General features: G+C 46.3%; 1 protein-coding gene across 1 annotated transcript; it reads right to left on the reverse strand.

Moving 5' to 3' along the window:
• Positions 1-348: 348 nt before the first annotated feature.
• LOC136140170 (zinc finger protein 460-like) lies at positions 349-17,647 on the reverse strand. Its single transcript, XM_065898239.1, is given in 6 exon segments — positions 349-447; positions 449-639; positions 808-1,286; positions 1,371-2,139; positions 15,037-15,163; positions 17,618-17,647. Coding segments are annotated over 6 exon segments (1,695 nt in total).
• Positions 17,648-19,321: the final 1,674 nt, after the last annotated feature.

Genomic DNA, 19,321 nt, shown 5'->3' on the forward strand with positions numbered 1-19,321 from the left:
AATTTTGTAGCGTAAGCTAATGAGAAAGATGTGGCTGAGGGTTTTGCTAAGTGCACAATAAAGATTGGATCACTCTCCTGTGTGAATTTTCAAATACAGAATAAGTTTCTAGGCTGAGGCCATTTCTAAGATGACTCTTTAGATGACAACTGATATCCTGCAATAGCTTTTCTCATGGAGAAGAAAAATGAGAGGTTTCTCTTTGGTATGAATGATCAGATTCTGAGTAAGATGCTACCTCTGGCAAAAGATTTTCCTCAGTCGTTACATGCAAAAAGTCTTTCCCCAATAGGAGTTCTTGAAGACTGACTGAGGAATGCCCACTTGTGAAGGTTCTTCCCACATCTGTCACACTGACAGGGTTTCTCCCAGTATGAACCCTCTGATGCTGAGTGAGGGATGAGCTGCGACTGAAGGCCTTTCCACACTCACTGCACTCATAGGGCTTCTCCCCTGTGTGGATGACGGAGTGTCGAATGAGGCTTGTGCTCCAGCAGAAGGTTTTCCCACACTCGAGGCATTCATAGGGCTTCTCTCCACTGTGAATCCGCTGGTGCCTGGTGAGGCCTGACCTGCGGTTAAAGGCCTTCCCACACTCCATGCACTCATAGGGCTTCTCTCCAGCATGGATGCTAATGTGTCGAATGAGGTCCTTCCTAGTGCTAAAAGCTTTCCCACATTCTTTGCACTCAAAAGGTTTTTCTCCAATATGGGCCCTTTTATGCAAAATAAAAGTATAGCAGTAGGTAAAGGCCTTTCCGCATTCAGTGCACACATAGGGCTTCTCTCCAGTGTGGATGATGGCATGTCGAATGAGGTTTGCCCTTTGGCAAAAGGCTTTGCCACATTCCATGCATTCATAGGGCTTCTCTCCACTGTGAATCCGCTGGTGTCTGGTGAGGTATGACCTACGGTTAAAGGCTTTCCCACACTCCATGCACTCATAAGGCTTCTCTTCAGTGTGGATGCTGAAGTGTCGAATGAGGTCTGACCGATTACTAAAGGCTTTCCCACATTCTTTGCATTCATAGGGTTTTTCTCCAGTGTGGGCTCTTTTATGTAAGATAAAAGTGGAACAGTGGGTAAAGGCCTTTCCACATTCACCGCACACATAGGGCTTCTCCCCGGTATGACTCCGCTGGTGCTGCTTGAGGTGTGACCTGCGGTAGAAGGCCTTCCCGCACTCAAGGCACTTGTATGGCTTCTCTCCAGTGTGGATGACATAGTGTTGGATGAGGTCTGTGCTGTCACAAAAGCCTTTCCCACATTCGTTGCATTCAAAGGGTCTCACTCCACTATGAATCTGCTGGTGCCAGGTGAGATGTGATCTGCGGTTGAAGGATTTCCCACACTCCACACACTCAAAGGGCTTCTCTCCCGTGTGGATGATGTAGTGTCGAAGGAAACCTGTCTTATCTCGAAAGGCTTTCCCACATTCTTTGCACACAAAGGGTTTTTCACCAGTGTGGCTTCTGTTATGTAAGACTAAATTGGAGCGGTGGGTGAAGGCCTTTCCGCACTCACTGCACTTGTAAGGCTTCTCTCCAGTGTGAATCCGCTGGTGCCTCGTGAGGTGTGACCTGCGGTTGAAGGCCTTCCCGCACTCTGTGCACTCATAGGGCCTCTCCCTGGTGTGGATCATGTGGTGCTGGAGGAGGTGTGTGCTCTTAATAAAGGTTTTCCCACACTCTGTGCATTCATAGGGCTTCACGCCAGAGTGAATCTGCTCATGTCGAACAAGGAAGCAATTCTTGTTAAAAACTTTCCCACATTCCTCACACTTATAGAGGTGTTTTCCTTCATGTATCAAGGGTCCTTTCACTGGTCCACGTGAGTCACATTCATAAAGAGTATCTCCTGGAAAGACTCGCTGCTGAACAATCCTTGAGTGAAGACCATCATGTGTCCCTAAACCACCATGTTCAGGGCTCATTTTCCCAGAGAGCTTCTCCCTCTGGGGGTCCATCCCCGGTCTCAAGTGGCCTTCATGCATTTCCAGTGGCCCATCCTGATCCTTGGTTTGTCCCAACAGGGAGTCCCCTGAGGCTCGCTGAGTCAGTTGTTCCTGGGGCGAGACTTCCTCAGACAATGCCAGGTGAGAAGGGGTAGGCTCTGTGGTATCAGCTTTTGTGTTGCCACCTGAAGGGAATACAATACACAAAAGGCATATAAGTGATGGCAACACAGAAGAAACTAAATCACCATGTCAGTGAGAAGATGAAAATAGTGGCTCTGTACCTGCTGCGTTTTCAAATCTCTGAAACCCAGGTGTGCAATTTCTTTCTTTTTGGTTCTTAGATTCTTGAAAATTTTAGAGGGAAAACCCAAAGGGACAGCATGGGCAGGGGACAGAATGTCTGGAGACGAGGGGCAGATAGACAGAGGAATGATGACACTGTGTGTGGTGTGTGCTCGAAGCCAGAACATCTCAAGGTGCTAGGAGGCCAGCAAAGGGGCACCTAGTGCAGTAGGTGGGAGACAGGAAGAGGTCATGCAGGCTTCCCAGATGCGGCCAGACCTACTGACGTATAGAGAAAATGGGAAGGCCCTTTCAGCCTTTGGAAATACAACGAACAAAGGCACAGAATCCTCCAGAATCAGGGAACTGCCATGCATGAGAGGATAAGCTCCCAAGATGGGATTAGTGTCCTTACCAGAAAAGATACTAAGGAGCTTGCTTCTTTTCTCTGCCATGTGAGGACAGAATGAGAAGCCTGCCATCTGCACACCAAGGAGCAGGCCCTCATCAGATGCCAGATCTGCCAGCACCTTGATCCTGGATTTCCCAGACTTCCGAACTGCGAGAAATAAACGTTTGTTACTTGAGCTGCCCACTCCGTGGCATTCTTGTTACAGCAGCCAGACTAAGGACGGTATGAGTAATGTTCTCATTCTGGAGTTTGGTGATGTTAAGAATATTATTTTCAAAAAGAAACAAAGGAGCAAATAATTAATACATCAATTAATCAAGGTCATTGATTAATCAGTGATGACAATGTCCCCATAAAACCAAGGTTTATGATTAACTGAAACCTGTACCTGAGGTCCACTAAACAAAAGTTAGAGGTCACATGAGTATTATGGTCTCTGACCACAAAAACCCTAGGCCCAAATTCCAAAAGAACACAATATTAGCTTTGTGGCATCTGGTAAGGCACTCAAACTCCAAAGGCCTTCATTTTCCTCTTCTGAAAAATAAAGCTAAAAATAGAGCCCACCTTGTAGGACTGCTATGAGGATGAAGTGAAACACTACATATACCATGTTCTGGAGGGTGCCAGACACAGGGCAAAAGAGTCAATCAATTAGCTTTAATTTTTTATTATGGGTTAGTCCAATAATGTACACCTGGGACCTAACTAGGCAGCATGTAAATTGGAGATGTGAGAATGAGAACGTGTGGATTAACCTTGGAGAGCATTTAAGAGTAAAGAGAATGAGCCATGAGGTGCCCGATGAGCCAACATTCAAGTGATGACCAGAGAAGGAGAATGAAGGTCCAGTGAGAAGAGGGGCAACGAATCCAAGAGGGTCAAATGCTGAAACACGACACAGTCTGGAAAGTCTGTCTTGCGTCCTAAGCTCATATGGCGTGGCGGTCAAGAGTGCTCGCTCTGGAGCAGAACGACTCGACTCAAATTCTGCCTGTACCCAGCCAGCTAATGTTGGACAAATTCTTAGCTGTTTCCTGTCTAAGCTTCCTTGTCTGAAAAACTGAGAGGCTCTCAGTTTCTGCCTCATAGGCTGTTGTGAAAGCTAAATGAGAAAATGTCTGTAAAGCACTGGGCACAGTGCCAGGTGTGTTCAGTAAATTGTGGTCCATTGCTCATGATCGTTTATGGTTGTGCTGTATTTGAAGATTAGGAGCAAAGCAGTGACCGTGTAAGGAAGAGTTTCAGTGCTGTGGTGCAGAGGAACCTCCCCCAGACCTCAAAGAGCAAAGGGAACATTACCAAGAGCTGCCAAGGACAGGGACAGATGGAGTCTTTCATAGATGAATGGTGGGGATGTTAAAGGGGGCAGACACTCTGCAGAACTGTCTGGCAGTTTCTATCAAAGCTGAACATACAGCTACTCCATGACCTGACCTGCACACATACCAGAATGTATTCCTAATGGAAATCAGTGCTTACATGCACCAAAAAACATAACATGAATATTCTCAGCAGCATTAAGTTGAAAACAACAGGAGTGCCCATCAGGAGGGGAATGGATCAATGAAGGGCAATTTTTCAAGCAATGAGCTATTACACCGTATTAAGAGTAAACAAATTCCAACCCCAGGTAACCACATGAAAAGAATCTCAGATATGATGATCAAAAGAAGACACATACGACAGACAGCATGCTATGGGGTTCAACAGTCAAAACGAATCGGTGCCGACAGTCTAAATAGGGATTACCAAGCACAAGGGGCTATCGAGGGCGTGAGATCCCAATGAGATGCTGGAAATATTCTACATATTGACTGAGGTGGTGCTTACATGGGTTAAACATACCCAAGCATTCATGAAGTTAACCTCTTAAGATTTTTACACAACACAGGGTGTGAGTTACACCTCATTCAAAACGTGCAAGAAAATTTTAGTAAATGAGATGGACGGAACTCAAGCGTAGACATCTCTTGCAAGAATGAGACAGCTTCTCCAAGAAGATGGATTTTACAGGGAAAGTAGAGTCAATGTCAGTGTGAAGCCATTAGAGAGGCAGAAGCATTTTCTATTTACTTTCCCCAAATGTGAGGCAACTGAGCATATCTTTGTTACAAAAGAGGCAGAAAAGGTGAGAAGCAGCAGTTCCCTGAAAAGGTTTGGCCTAGACTCTGGTACATGAATTGGCCTTGGTCAGGGGTGAGATCTCCTCTAGGGAGGTGAGGAGGTAAGCTACACATATGAGAGATTTAGATGAATGTAGAAGGGTTTAAGGATCAAGCAACACAAGGATACAGGCTCTATTTTCTTTTTTAAGATTTTTTTGATGTGGACCATTTTTAAAATCTTCATTGAATGTGTTACAATATCGCTTCTGCTTTATGTTTTGGTGTTTTGGCTGCGAGACATGCAGGATCTTAGCTCCTCGACCAGGGATCAAACCTGCACCCTCTGCATTGGTAGACAAAGTCCCAACCACTGGACCGCCAGGGAAGTCCCACAAGCTCTACCTTCGACATGAAAACGTGCCGAGTTGCTCTGTGGCTGGGGGAGTGCTGAAGGTTGGGAACAAGATCTTGGTGGCTGCGGGGGCCACCGTGGGAGACAGGGCTGACTAGAGGCACAGAGGAGGTGTGGGGAGACCAGCCAGGAGTGTGCTGGCATCACCCAGGCAAAAGCTGAAAACCTGGACCGAGGTTGTGGGGGGGGGCGTCTTCTCCTCGTGGTGGAGATGACAGACTCAAGAGGCGTGCATGCAAAACAGACAGCATTTGGAGGGCTTGGTGGAGATGGGGGTGTTGAGGAGTTATCTGAGGCTGAACCCAGCCTTCTAACATGCACGGGAGGTGGGAGGAACGGGCAAGGTCAAAAGCCCCCTCTTAGGCATGTTGAGCATGAGGTGCCTTGAGGTTTAAGCAAACAGGAGGGATCGGAAGACTAGGGCGGAGGAGTGCTTCTGGGTGTCTGACTGACGCTCAGAGTGTGGGAGGATGGAGAAGGTGGGAAAGGGTAAGATACAGAGCATAGTTGGAAAGGCCCTGTTTACTTGCAGTTCAGAAGGAAATATGAGATACTATCATTACTCACTAGCACTAATCCCACGATGTTAATAATACTAATAGCTTACTTTTCCTGAGCCACTCACTATGGGTCAGGCCAAGTGAGAAGCAGTTTCATACATAATCTATTACATCCTCCAACCACCCAATGAGACAGAAACGATTATGACTACAATTTCTCAGGAACAGACTAAGTGTAACAGACCACACTAATCAAACCATTTCATTCCTTTCCTTGAAAACACTCAGCCTCATATCCCAGCCCCAGGCACCAAATGACAAAGTCGAGTATCTTGTCAGTGGAATGTGAGTGGAAACAATGTGTTGGAAGTGGGTGTGACATTTTCCCTTCTCTGTTTTCCCTCTGCCAGCTGGAGGATGCCAGGAACCCTGAAGGTCCCACGCTGATGACAGAAGGTAGCTGAGTCCCTGAATAACTGTGTGGTCAGAGCTCCCTACTGATCCGCATCACCCCTGGTTCAAGAAAAACACTTTTCATGTGCTGAGCCACGGAGATTTTGGAATACACCTGTTAGAACAGCTAGGTTTACCTTGGCCAAACTTATATACAAAGGCACAACGGGATCATGGAACTTCCCCCGGGCCACAAGGCTGTGTGGTGTGTCACACCTAGTTTTTAAGCCCAAGTACATGAGCCGAGAGCCTGAACTTACCTGATATGCCCCACATCTCCCCAGGAGCAGTGGAGAGTGTTATGGGGTAGAAGGACCACAGGTTAAAAGGTTCCACAGATCCCATGCCTCCAGAGAGGCCATGACAAGAAAATTCTCACAAATTTTATAGGCAATGGTCCTCCTGCTGTCTGCAACCTGCTGTGATGCCCGCTTGGCCAGCTGTTGGCACTTACCTGGGCAGGAGCTTGGGGAGAGGCCTCTCTTCCACGTCTGTAACTCTGGGCTGTGCTCCAGTGGGTGGATAAGCTCTGGCTTGGGCAAAGGACATCCTGTTCACAGAGAAAAAAAGAGAACATGAGGATTTTGGTGAAAATAAAGAAACCTCTCAACCCAGATTGGGACTGCAGGATTTGCAAGAGACCTCGGAATGCAGCTGCTCCCATCTAGGCAAACAAAATGCTGCAACTAGGAAACAAACTGTAAAAACACCATCCTTTGTCCCCGAAGACTGTAGACATTAGTGCTGGCTGCATAGACAGCACCAACTCCCTCTGATCTCCATCCCACAGAACCCAGCACCGTTCAGACGTACCTCCTGCAGACGTTTTCTAATCCATTAAAGTCAGGGACTTCAACCTCCTGTGCATCAGCAACATCTGGGGTGCCCAGCTACCACCACACAGCAGTTCAAACAAAATCTCTGGGAAGGGCCTGGGCATCAGATTTTTAACGCTCCCCAGGTGATAGTAGCCAACCTGGCAGGCTAAGAAGCCCTGGTCTCCATCATCCCACAAACGGCATCATCAGTATCTGAGGTAGGCAGGTGACCTACGACAGCTGCTCTGAGTAAAAAGAAAGCTTTATTTCAGGAAGGGCTGAGTGAGGCCCCTGCAGCTTCTGCCATCCAGAAGCATCTTGTGACTCCTGTGAGGGAACCAGCCTGAGCATCAGAACCAAGGAAGAAAAGAAACAGATACCTGGGTTGGTACCCCCAACCTGGAAGCCAGCATCACCTCTGAGCTGCTTCTTTCAGGGTGTAGACTGTTTGAGCTGGTCTGTCATGTGTACCCAAACATATATCAACCGATGTGGGGGTAAAGGCTGTAGATAAATCAATGGCAAAGGTACCAGCACCCGCACAGAAAGCACATCTGCAGATCCTGAACCAAAGCTCAGGATTCGTTTGTCATCACTAAGCAAATGTTCACTCCTGTCTGCTACATGCTCAGCACGGGGCTCAGGGACAGGGCAGTGGAAAGCGAAGGAGTCTTTCTTCAGCTGTCAGGAGTCATGCTCCCTGCAACCACAGGGCCTTTGCACGTGCTGTCCCTTCTAACTGGAAGGCTGTTTTTTTCCCTACTTTGCTCGTTCTAGATTACTCTAATTCTTTGGGTCTCAGCTCAAATGTCACTTTCTGAGATTTCACTGAACTGTGGCTCCTGAGTCCAGGTGCTTCATCTATCTGCCATATTGCCATGGAATTTTTAAATCCTAACAGTTAAGTCAAAACTAATATTTAGTCGACTTCCTGTTTCCAGTTCTGCCTGTAAGGAGATTCCAGGTCGCCACTCCATCCTAACAACAAGTGGCAAACTGAACAGACTGAAAAGTCAACAAGTCTTCTTGGATCAATAACGGAGGGGAGGAAACAAGGTAAACTGCTATCCGCAGGACTGGAGACACCGGGAATACAGTGAGTCACAGCTTACAAGAGCAGAGACTCATGAGCAGAAACTGCCACAGGAACCAGCGCCAGGATAGGAAACCTGAACGATAATGAATGGATTGGTGGAGGTTCAGTGCAGACAACCCTGACAGTAAAAAAAAAAAAAACTCCAGGGGGTACAGTCACTATGAAATTTCTCTCCAGAAGCTCAACTAAGTTCCCACAAAAAATAGAAGAGAAAAATCCCCTTGGGCTTCTGGCAGGGGGGAAGGAAAAAGAACCAATTATGAAATATACCAGAGCACTCTCTTTAACCAGGCCTGTCCTCAGAAGAAACTAGTTAACCAGATCCTAAACTGCTGGGGTTTTATCAGAGCCTAAATGGCCTGGAAGAAGGGAAATACCCAACTCCAGTCAACTTTGGCCATCCTGTCCTACCTTAGTGGAGAAGATAAAACACTTGTGACATTCACAGTCCAGAGGGATAGGCCCACTAAAAGACTGAGACCAAATCATAGAACTATAAGAACACTCTTTCCCTCCTGCCCTGCCACTACATTTTTTTTTAAATTTATTTTATTTTTGGCTGTGTTGGGTCTTTGTTGCTGCATGTGGGCTTTCTCTAGTTGTGGTGAGCGGGGGCTACTCTTCGCGGCAGTGCGCGGGCTTCTCATTGCGGTGGCTTCTCTTGTTGTGTAGCATAGGCTCTAGGTGCACAGGCTTCAGTAGTTGTGGCTTGCGGGTTCTAGAGCACAGGCTCAGTAGTGGTGGCACACGGGCTCAGTAGTTGTGGCGCATGGGCTTAGTTGCTCCGCGGCATGTGGGCTCTTCCCAGATCAGGGCTCGAACCCGTGTCCCCTGCATTGGCAGGCAGATTCTTAACCACTGCACCACCAGGGAAGTCCCGCCCACCACATTTCTAAAGGCCTATTTACAGCAGTTACTTTTGCCCAATACATCATGGCCTATTTACAGCAGTTACTTTTGCCCAGTATATCACGTGCAGCTATCAAAAAAAATTATGAGTCACACTAAAAGTCAAAGAACACAATTTGTTTGTTTTTGTTTTTTTTTGTGGTATGCGGGCCTCTCACTGCCGTGGCCTCTCCCGCCGCAGACGCACAGGCTCCGGACGCACAGGCTCAGCGGCCATGGCTCACGGGCCCAGCCCCTCCGCGGCATGTGGGATCCTCCCAGACCGGGGCACAAACCCGCGTCCCCTGCATCGGCAGGCGGACTCTCAACCACTGCGCCACCAGGGAAGCCCCAAAGAACACAATTTGAAGAGACAGAGCAAGCATCAGAACCTGACATGTCAGGGATGCTAGAATTATCAGATCAGGGATTTTAAATGACACGGATTAATATGCTAAGGGCTTAATGAACAAGGTAGACAGCATGCAAAAACAGAGGGGGAATGTAAGCACATCGAAGGAAATCCTAATTAAGAACCAAAAAGAAATGCTACAGATCAAATAACACTGAAGAATGCCTCTGGTGGACTTATCAGCAGACTGGACACAGCTACAGAAAGAATCTCTGAGTTTGAGAATATATCAATAGAAACCTTCAAAACTGAAAGCAAAGAGGACAAAGACTGATAAAAACAGAATATCCAAGGACCACAGAACTATAAAAGGTGTAATATACAAGTAATGCGAATTTCAAAAGGAGAAAAAATGAGAAAAAGAAACAGAAGAAATACAGGAAACAATAATGACTGGGAATTTCCCAAAATTAATGTCAAACACCAAACCACAGATCCAGAAAGCCAAGAGAACACCAAGCATGATAAATGCCCACTACCCCCACCCCTGTCCCCCAACAAAAAAACCAAACAACCACACCTAGGCATACCATTTAAAAACTACAGAAAATTGAAGATAAAGAAAAAATCCAGAAAGAAGACGAAGGTCAAAACAAAACAAAACATCTTACCTATACAGGAACAAAGACAAGAATTACATATGATTTCTCCTCAGAAATCACATAAGAGAGTTGAAAGATTTAAAGCGTTCAGAGAAAAACCTCACCAATCTTGAATTCCACACCCTGTGAAATTATCCTTCAAAACTGAAAGAGAAATAAAGAATTGCTCAAAGAAACAAAAATTGAGGGAATCTGTTGCCAGTAGACCTATCTTATAAGAAATGTTAAAATAACTTCTGTAGAGAGAAGGAAAATGATATAGGTCAGAAACTCAGATCTAAATATAGAAAGGAGGAATACTGCAGGAGGAATAAAAGAAGGTAAAGTTAAAACTTTTAGTTGTCTAACCAATCTAACAAGTAACATTGTGTTCAGAATAATAATAGTAATAATGTATTCAATTATGCTTATGTACATAGCTTACACACACTTATACATATACATACATACATATAAATGCTTATTTTTATATATGTATAAAATATACATTCCCATTATATATGCACTTACATAGTGAAACAAATGGCAGCAATGATATGAAGGATGGGAGGACAGAATTAAGATTATTTTGTTATAAGGTCTCATGTTACCAGTGAAGTGATATAGTGTTATTTGAAAGCAGACTTAGATTAGTAGCCCTTTGGCACATTATCATTTACATTAACACTCCTACAAAACGAAATACTTAGGTATAAATCTAAGAAAATATGTACACTTTTTTTTTTTTTTTATGGTACGTGGGCCTCTCACTGTTGTGGCCTCTCCCGTTGCGGATCACAGGCTCCGGACGTGCAGGCTCAGCGGCCATGGCTCACGGGCCTAGCCGCTCCGCGGCATGTGGGATCTTCCCGGACCGGGGCACGAACCTGTGTCCCCTGCATCGGCAGGCGGACTCTCAACCACTGCGCCACCAGGGAAGCCCATATGTACAAGATTTATAGGAGGAACTCCACAAAGCTCTGATGAATGAAATCAAAGAACAAAATAAATGGAGAGAGATTTTATGTTCATGGATAAGAAGACTCAGTACTGTCAAGATGTCAGTTCTTCCCAATTTGATCTATAGATTCAATGCAATACCAATCAAAATCTCAGCAAATCATTTTGAGGATATCCAAAACTGATTAAGTTTATATGGAGAGGCAAAAGACCCAGAACAGCCAACACAATATTGAAGAAGAACAAAGTGGGAGGACTGACGCTAACCCAACCTCAAGACTTACAATAAAGTTATAGTAATGAAGACAGTGTGATGTTGGTGAAAGATCAATGGAACAGAATTGAAAGCCCAGAAATAGACCCACATAATACAGTCAACTGATCTTTGACAAAGGTACAAAAGCAATACAATAGCTAACAAAGCTAGTTTTTTTAACCAACGGTGCTAGAACAGGACATCCACATATAAAAAAAAAATTACCTAGACAGACCTTATACCCTTCACAAAAATTTACTCAAAATGGATCACAGATCTAAATGTAAAACACAAAACCACAAAATTCCTAGAAGATATTATAGGAGAAAACCTAGATGAGTATGGGTATGTGATAACTTTCTAGATACAACACCAAAGGCGTAATCCATGAAAGAAATGATTGATAAGCTGGACTTCATAAAAATTAAAAACTTCTGCTCTGCCAGAGGATGAGAAGACAAGCCACACAATAGGAGAAAATATTTGCAAAAGACATATCTGATAAAGGACAGTTATCCAAAATACACAAATATCTCTTTTTTTTTTTTTTTGCAGTATGTGGGCCTCTCACTGTTGTGGCCTCTCCCATTGCGGAGCACAGGCTCCGGATGCGCAGGCTCAGTGGCCATGGCTCATGGGCCCATCTGCTCCGCGGCATGTGGGATCTTCCTGGACTGGGGCATGAACCCGTGTCCCCTGCATCGGCAGGCGGACTCTCAACAACTGCGCCACCAGGGAAGCCCCACAAATATCTCTTAAAATTAGAAAGTAAGAAAACAAAAACGACCCAATTTTAAAATGAGCCAAATACCTTAACAGACACCTCACCAAAGACAAGAACAAAGACCTTAAAACACACCTCACCGAAGACAATATACACACAGCAAACAGGCACATGAAAAGATGCTCCACAGAATATATCATCAGAGAAATGCAAATTAAAAAAAGATACCACTACATACCTATTAGAATGGTCAAGGGACTTCCCTGGTGGTGCAATGGTGAAGAATCCACCTGCCAATGCAGGGGACACAGGTTCGAGCCCTGGTCTGGGAAGATCCCACATGCCACAGAGCAACTAAGCCCGTGAGCCACAACTACTGAGCCTGAGTGTCACAGCGACTGAAGCCCACGGGCCTAGAGCTCATGCTCTGCAACAGGAGAAGCCACCGCAACGAGAAGGCTGCACACCACAACGAAGAGTAATCCACGCACCGCAACAAAGAGTAGCCCTTGCTCGCTGCAACTAGAGAAATCCCACACGCAGCAACGAAGATGCAAAGCAGTCATAAATAAATAAATATAAATGACAGAAAAGAAGGAAGGGAGGGAGGGAGGGAGGGAGGGAGGAAGGAAGGAAGGAAGGTCAAAACGTGGAACACTGACAACACCAAATGCTAGCAAGGATGCGGAGCAGCAGGAACTCTCATTTAATGCTGGTGGGGATGCAAAATAATATCACCATTTTGAAGACAGTTTGGTGGGTTCTTAAAAAACTAAATATACCGTCACCATAGGATCCATCAATCACAGTTCTCGCTATTTACCCAAAGGTGCTGAAAACTTATGTCCACATAAAAACCTGCACATGGATGTTTACAGCAGCTTTATTCATAATTGCCAAAACTTGGAAGCAACCAAGATGTTCTTCAGTAGGTAAATGGATAAACGATGGTAAATCTAGACAGTAAAATATTATTCAGCACTAAAAAGAAACATGCTATCAAGCCATGAAATGAGAAACAAATGCATATTACTAAGTGAAAGAAGCCAATCTAAAAAGCTTACATACTCTATGATTCCAGCTATATGACATTCTGGAAAACACAAATGGAGACTGTAAAAAAGATCAGTGGTTGGTGAGGGGGCAAGGATGAATAGAGAGGACTCTTAGGGCAACAAAAAAATTCTGTATGATACTATCATGGATACATGTCATTATATATTTGTCCAAACCCATGGAATGTACAACACCAAGAGTGAACCCTAATGTCAATTATGGACTTTGGGTGATCATGATGTGTCAGTGTAGATGCATTAACTGTAACAAATGTACCATTCTGGTGAGAATATTGAGAATGAGGGAGGGTATGCTCGTGTGGGGGGAGGGGGTATATGGGGAATCTCTATACTTACCTCTCAATTTTGCTGTGAACCTAAAACTGCTCAAAAAAAAACAAGCCTTAAAAAAACAATAACTATTAATAGGTGTAACCATATTCCAGGGACTGTGCCAAGCAATTTAAATGCATTAAAAAAAAAACTGAATTAAGTTTATGAACTAATTTAGAAATGAAATGACATACATATTTAAAATATTGAGTCTTTTCATTCAGGAACAAGGTAAATGTCTTCATGGATCTAAGTCTTTTTTAGGTCCTAAGCAAAGCATTATATTGACCTTCCTGTGGGCCTTCCATGAAAAATTCTATTTTAGGATTTCCTTATAGCACCCACATGAAGTACATACTGCAATAAGCACCATTTTATAGATGAAGAAACAGAGGCTCAGGCAGATAAAATGATTTGCTGAAACCATGGACACGATGAATGGCTGAGCCAAGATGAAAACCAAAGTCTAGTCATCTCTGGCATCTGGCATCTGTATTTAACTACAAAGCTACACAACACTGTTCCAGAAAATGCTGAGTCCAAGTGTAGGGTGATGACCATGACAACAAGGATGACGATGATATCACTAACAGTAGTGACAGCAGCAGGAGTCACAATTGCTAACCCTGCACACAGCCAGGCATCACCACGCACTGTTCTGAGCCATTCACCCTCACGACAGACGTGTGAAGCAGGTACTGTATTACTTCATGAGATACTACCTATGAGATAACTGACATACAGAAGCGTTCAGTAACCTGCCCAGGAACACACAGCTCATAAGCAGCAGAGCAGGGATTAGACATCAGGGGTCTAGCACCAGAACCTGGACTCCCAAGTGCTACACGAAGAAGGAAACAGCAAACACTTCCCCGTGGGAGTCAGCAGCCTCAGACCAAGTGGGCTGTGGTGGTGAGAGGGGTACATGAGCAGAGGAGTCAATCCTCAGGAAACAGGGCCAGAGGAAGGAGCAGACGTGGAGGCGCCAGAATTCAGCATTTCATGAACTACTAAAAATAAAAACTTGGGTTCGGAATCCCACACAGTGATTTGGTCAAATAGAGACATTTGCACGAACATCATATATCATTTATTCTAATCAACAATTTCACAAAAGGACGGACAAAAAATGCAAAGCAGAGCTGTTGACAACCAAGATGTGCCTTTTAAGTTGAATGGATTAAGCTTCCATTCACAACAATGGAAGGACTCACAACAATGGCCCTATTTCCGTTACTTGCTAAGTACAGCGTGCTGGGAGAATTAAATGAGTACAGCATGAACAGAGAAACAAGATAAACATACAGCAAGAAACAGAGATGAGGAGTGAGTGGGCCTCAGAGAGCAAGGACTTAGTGACTACCTCCTTCTGCAAAATAGCTGCAGCAGAAAAAACTGCTGTGAAAACAAAGTGACACGAGCAGGCCCACGAGAGAAGGCAGAACAAGAGACCCAGAAGCCAGGGCATAATCATGCTTCTCTAAGTCCCTATGTCAGTCCCTCAAGGAGCTCAGCAGGAATTCCTACCTCTGGGTTCTGTGAGACACCTCCATTTCCTCCCAACACATCCTTCTCCTTTGGCTGTGACCAAAGGCAAACTATGTTTCTTGTCCAACCCTCCCTAAGTGAGATACAAGGAGACCAGGCAGCAAGAGGTGAGTCCAGAAATTAACTGAAGCTGTGCGGAGGAGGGTAGATGGGCTACAGAGGGCTTCTCAACCACCAGGCCTGGAGCCGGAGGGTGGAATGAAGCAAGTGACAGGTCCCACATGGGTTGGGAAGGCCTTACCCAGAGAGACCAGGAGCCCGCAGGTCTCCAGCATCACCTCCTGGTACAGGGTCCTCTGGGCGGGGTCCAGCTGCCCCCACTCCTCCTGGGTAAAAGTCACGGCCACGTCCTCATAAGTAACAATCATCTGGAAAGTCAAGCAGACGCAGTTGTGTTGGTCTTGGGGCTATTGATTGAATCAGAGCCCATCTCTCTCCATGGCAAAGATGCAGAGACCAAACAGCCCCTGAAGGCCGAGCTCTGTGCTGGACTCCAGGAGGCAGACACTGCTCTAGACTGATCACAGCAGTGTAGCCGACAGAAGCCTCCTAGGCAGGAGGCGACGGAGAATGACACGAGGTCGGGACCCTCCTGCATGGACTGTGAGGCACAGAATGGTAAGCGTGCTAAGGTGTCAGACAAATGGGAAAGACTAATAACGACAACAAAACAATACCAATAATAATTACAGCAACAGTACCCCACACCCACTGGTCTTCATTGTGTGCCTGCCTCGTGCTGAGGCATTTACATGTCTTGTTAAAGTGTCTGAAAGTCCCCAGCTCTTAAGTCCCACCCACTTAATATACCTTTTATTTGGTCCACACTCTTCCGCATGCTGAAATGCCATGTCCTAAAGTCAGCACTTGCCTGCTGTGTGAACTTGGGGGCCTCGCTTAACTTCTCTGAACATTGATTTCTGAATCAATACAATGATTCTCACTGAGCAATAATAGTTATGAGAATTAAAGAAAAAAGAAACACTGGGTGACTGGCCACAGCCAGTGAGGTCAATGCCGTTATCATCTTCATGTCAGTCGGGAGACCTGAGGCCCAGGGAGCTCTACCAGTCCACCCAAAGTTTACATGTGTTGTGATCAGAGGCAGGATTTAAAAGCAGGTTCCTCTGGTCTGAGGTCTAACAGCATAATTATGACCCACTGGCAAAGTAAAACCACAGTTAATGAAGATGTGAAGCATTTTAAATAAATTTCCCAGTTATATTCATTTCAGCCACTGCTGAAAATAATTCTGCAGACGTGGGCAGAGGAGCAGATTCATCATCACCCACCTCACAGGAGAGTCACCTGAGGTGGTGGTACCTGCTTGGGAAGTGGCAGGGCCTGGACCAGCTCCTGCTGCCATGTGAACCTTGGAGACTCCCAGGGAGAATCCACAATGAGCCATCACTTCTTTTTTCTACCTGAGACCTGACAGCATGTATCCCGGAGGAAAGAATACTTCAGGGACCAGGGAATAGGAATTGCTGAGGACACTGGAGGCTGTAGCCATGCTTATATCATGGCCTTTGATTGGCCATGATGTATGTCCTGGCTGAGCAGGATGGAACATTCAGCCAACGGCCACAACGTCTGGCCCTCCCAGGACACGTCTCAGCAGATGGGGGAGTAGGGAGGATTCTGGCAATCGCAAAGACCCTCTGGGGGTTCCTTAAACAACCAATATACCTTTTATTTGGTCCACACTCTTCCGCATGCTGAAATGCCATGTCCTTGGTTCATGCCAAGACTGCCTACTGGAAGGAAGCCTGCTTGGCTTGCAAAGTTTACTTTAGGTGTCACTTCCAGGCAACCCTCTCCACTGTTCGTAGAGAAGACGGTAAAAATACAGGCTGTGGTGGCGACATACTGGTTGTTAGTTTCTGCTACTAAAGAACTGCAGTGAACTTGGGCAGGAAACTGAACTTCTCTGAGTCTCAAGTTGTTCTTGTACAAAACAGTGATAATAACAGAACTTAGCTCTGAAAAGGTGAGGATTACATGAGGTGATATATTATACCTGTCTACCTGCTAACAGCAAGGACTCAGTCGAGGCCGGCCGGCTATTATGGTTCTTTTCTCATTGTTTTCTCTTTGCTCCCACAGTATCCTGGACAAATTCAACCAGGAATTTTGCCAGGTTCCCTACACAAAAATGCCAGAACACAGGCAACAGGAAGGGGCCATTTTAAGCTAACTGCTAGAAAAGGCCTCTCCAAATAGGAGACATCTGTGCAGAGGCCAGAAGGATGTGAGAGGGAAGTCCTGCAAAGATATAGGAACAGTGGGACTTCCCTGGCGGTCCAATGGTTAGGGCTCCATGCTTCCACTGCAGGGGGCGCAGGTTCGATCCCTGGTTGGAGAACTAAGATCCCCCAAGCCCTGCAGCACGGCCAAAAAAAAAAAAAAAAATACAGGGACAGTACTCCAGGCAAAGGCCAGTGCAAATATAAAGATTGGGGGCGGGGCGCGGGGACAGAGAACTTATCATGGTCAGGTTGGTGTGTCTGCAGAACAGTGAGCCAGGGAAGAACGGAAGGTCAGAGGAGGTCGGCCGGGAGGATGGGGAAGCTGGAATTCTAGAATTTTAAGTGTGACGGGAAGGAAGAAAGCATCATTCATCCTTCACGCACTGATGAAACACCCGTCGGAGACCCAAAACTGTGGTAAGACCGCGGATAAAATAACGAGTCAGCGCCACTTGTTGTAAGTAAACGACGAGGACAAAGAGAAACCCAATGGCTTACTTAGCCTCCAGCCTGCCCAGGAGCCCTCTCCGAACCAGCGGAGAAGCGGCAATGCCAGCAATATGGCCCACTCACCCGTGCCGGGTCCAACCACGCCGCAGCCATCACGGGACCGTGAGGAGAGAGCGGGGCCAGAGAGGCGGCTCCAGGATTCAGCCGCCCGCCTCCTGCCCAGAGCAGGGGGGTGAGGGGGTTGGGGTTGGGGGGTCACCTCGGCCGACGGTCGCACTCTGAGCCTCAGTTTCCCAGGCGCAAAATGCGCAAGAGGCCCAGGCCGTCGCGTCAGAGCTGCGGGGACGGGGTCGGGGCCCCGGCAGGCGCTCACGGGACACTCCCGTTACGGAGGACCCGGGGCGAGTGTTGGGCTAGTACACCGACGCGGAGGTAAGACACACCCTCCTCACTGGCCTGCCCAGCTCGGGGCTGGGAAACGCACCCGGCCCATCGCCACAGGACCCTCAGCCCCGGAGGACCCAGCCGGCACAGATAGATGACGCAGCTCTCCAAACGGTCGGAGGTCCCGCCCCCGCCGGCGCGGGCCGCAGGAAACCACCCCCGTCCTGAGCCATCACTGGCCCAGCATCGGCGCAAACACGCGGCGCTCAGCCTTCTGGGTAACGTAGTATTTTTTTCCCCTGCAAACAACCAGGTGTGTGGAGCAACTTGCCTCAGAGCATCAGTGAAAGCAGTACTTCTGCACTCTCTCCTCAAACACCATGAATGGTCTCTATCGGTGGAAAAAGACTCCCAGATTTTTTTCTAGCAAGGAATGTGAAAAATGTGTCCTGACCCTGGAATTCTGTCACCTGCTCCTTCCTGTTCATCCCTAGTATCACTTTAAAGCTCACTGTGTAAAACCCTGTAGGCCACTGTAAAGAAGTCATAATATGTTCCTTGTGTGTTCTAGAATATACCCAGGAATTAATTTTGTATGTTAATATACACAGAAATGGGAATGATTGTCATGAAGGAAGTAGTTTATGCTCACACATTCCTAGAAACGGGCACATCACAAAGGGCCACGAGGAGAAGACCAGGATGGGTCAGGTCAGGAGGTAAGAGAGGTGAAGAAAGCATGGTCCACAGCTTTTATTGTGTTTTCAACAGGAAAGATAAGGCAGGGTAGGATAAAGTTTGGTATTGGCTAGTTTGAATACTGTCAACAGGTTTTGGAGCATACGGGCTGACTTATTTGCCCGGCACAGGCCCTTGGATGATGAGAAATATAGTCTCCTAAGTGTAAGAGTCAGAAAGAGGAGGGTTTCCAACTAGGGGCTTTGGGTTGCTTAATTTACACATGAAAGAAACAGCCCCTAAGAGTAGTTTGTTACCTCTAAGAATTGGCTAGTCCTGAAATGGGCATTCTTGGGAATTTCCTGGCAGTCCAGTGGTTAGGACTTCATGATCTCACTGCTGAGGGCCCAGGTTCAATTCCTGGTTGGGAAACTAAGAGCCCACAAGCCACGCTGTGTATCTGGGGACCTCAATTATTTGTCTTTCGCCATTTTCAGACGTGTGGGTCTATGAGAAGGGCATGTGGAACAATCTCTCTAAAATACCAATCCCACGGGAGATAACTGGGATCTTACTAACACCATCATCCCTTGAATACCTGCTTTCTACTTGCTCACCTGGACAGCCCCTCCTTGGAATTGCTCCTTGCTCTGTCCATGACTCTCTACCTTGTTGCAACTCAAAGATCACATCTGGCTTGATGCACTGACACCCTGTTCTTTGAAAGTGACATAAAAATGGCCAATTTGGGGCTTCCCTGATGGC

The sequence above is a fragment of the Phocoena phocoena genome, chromosome 20 (genome assembly GCF_963924675.1).
Source record: "Phocoena phocoena chromosome 20, mPhoPho1.1, whole genome shotgun sequence".
In the NCBI taxonomy this organism is placed as follows: Eukaryota; Metazoa; Chordata; class Mammalia; order Artiodactyla; family Phocoenidae; genus Phocoena; species Phocoena phocoena.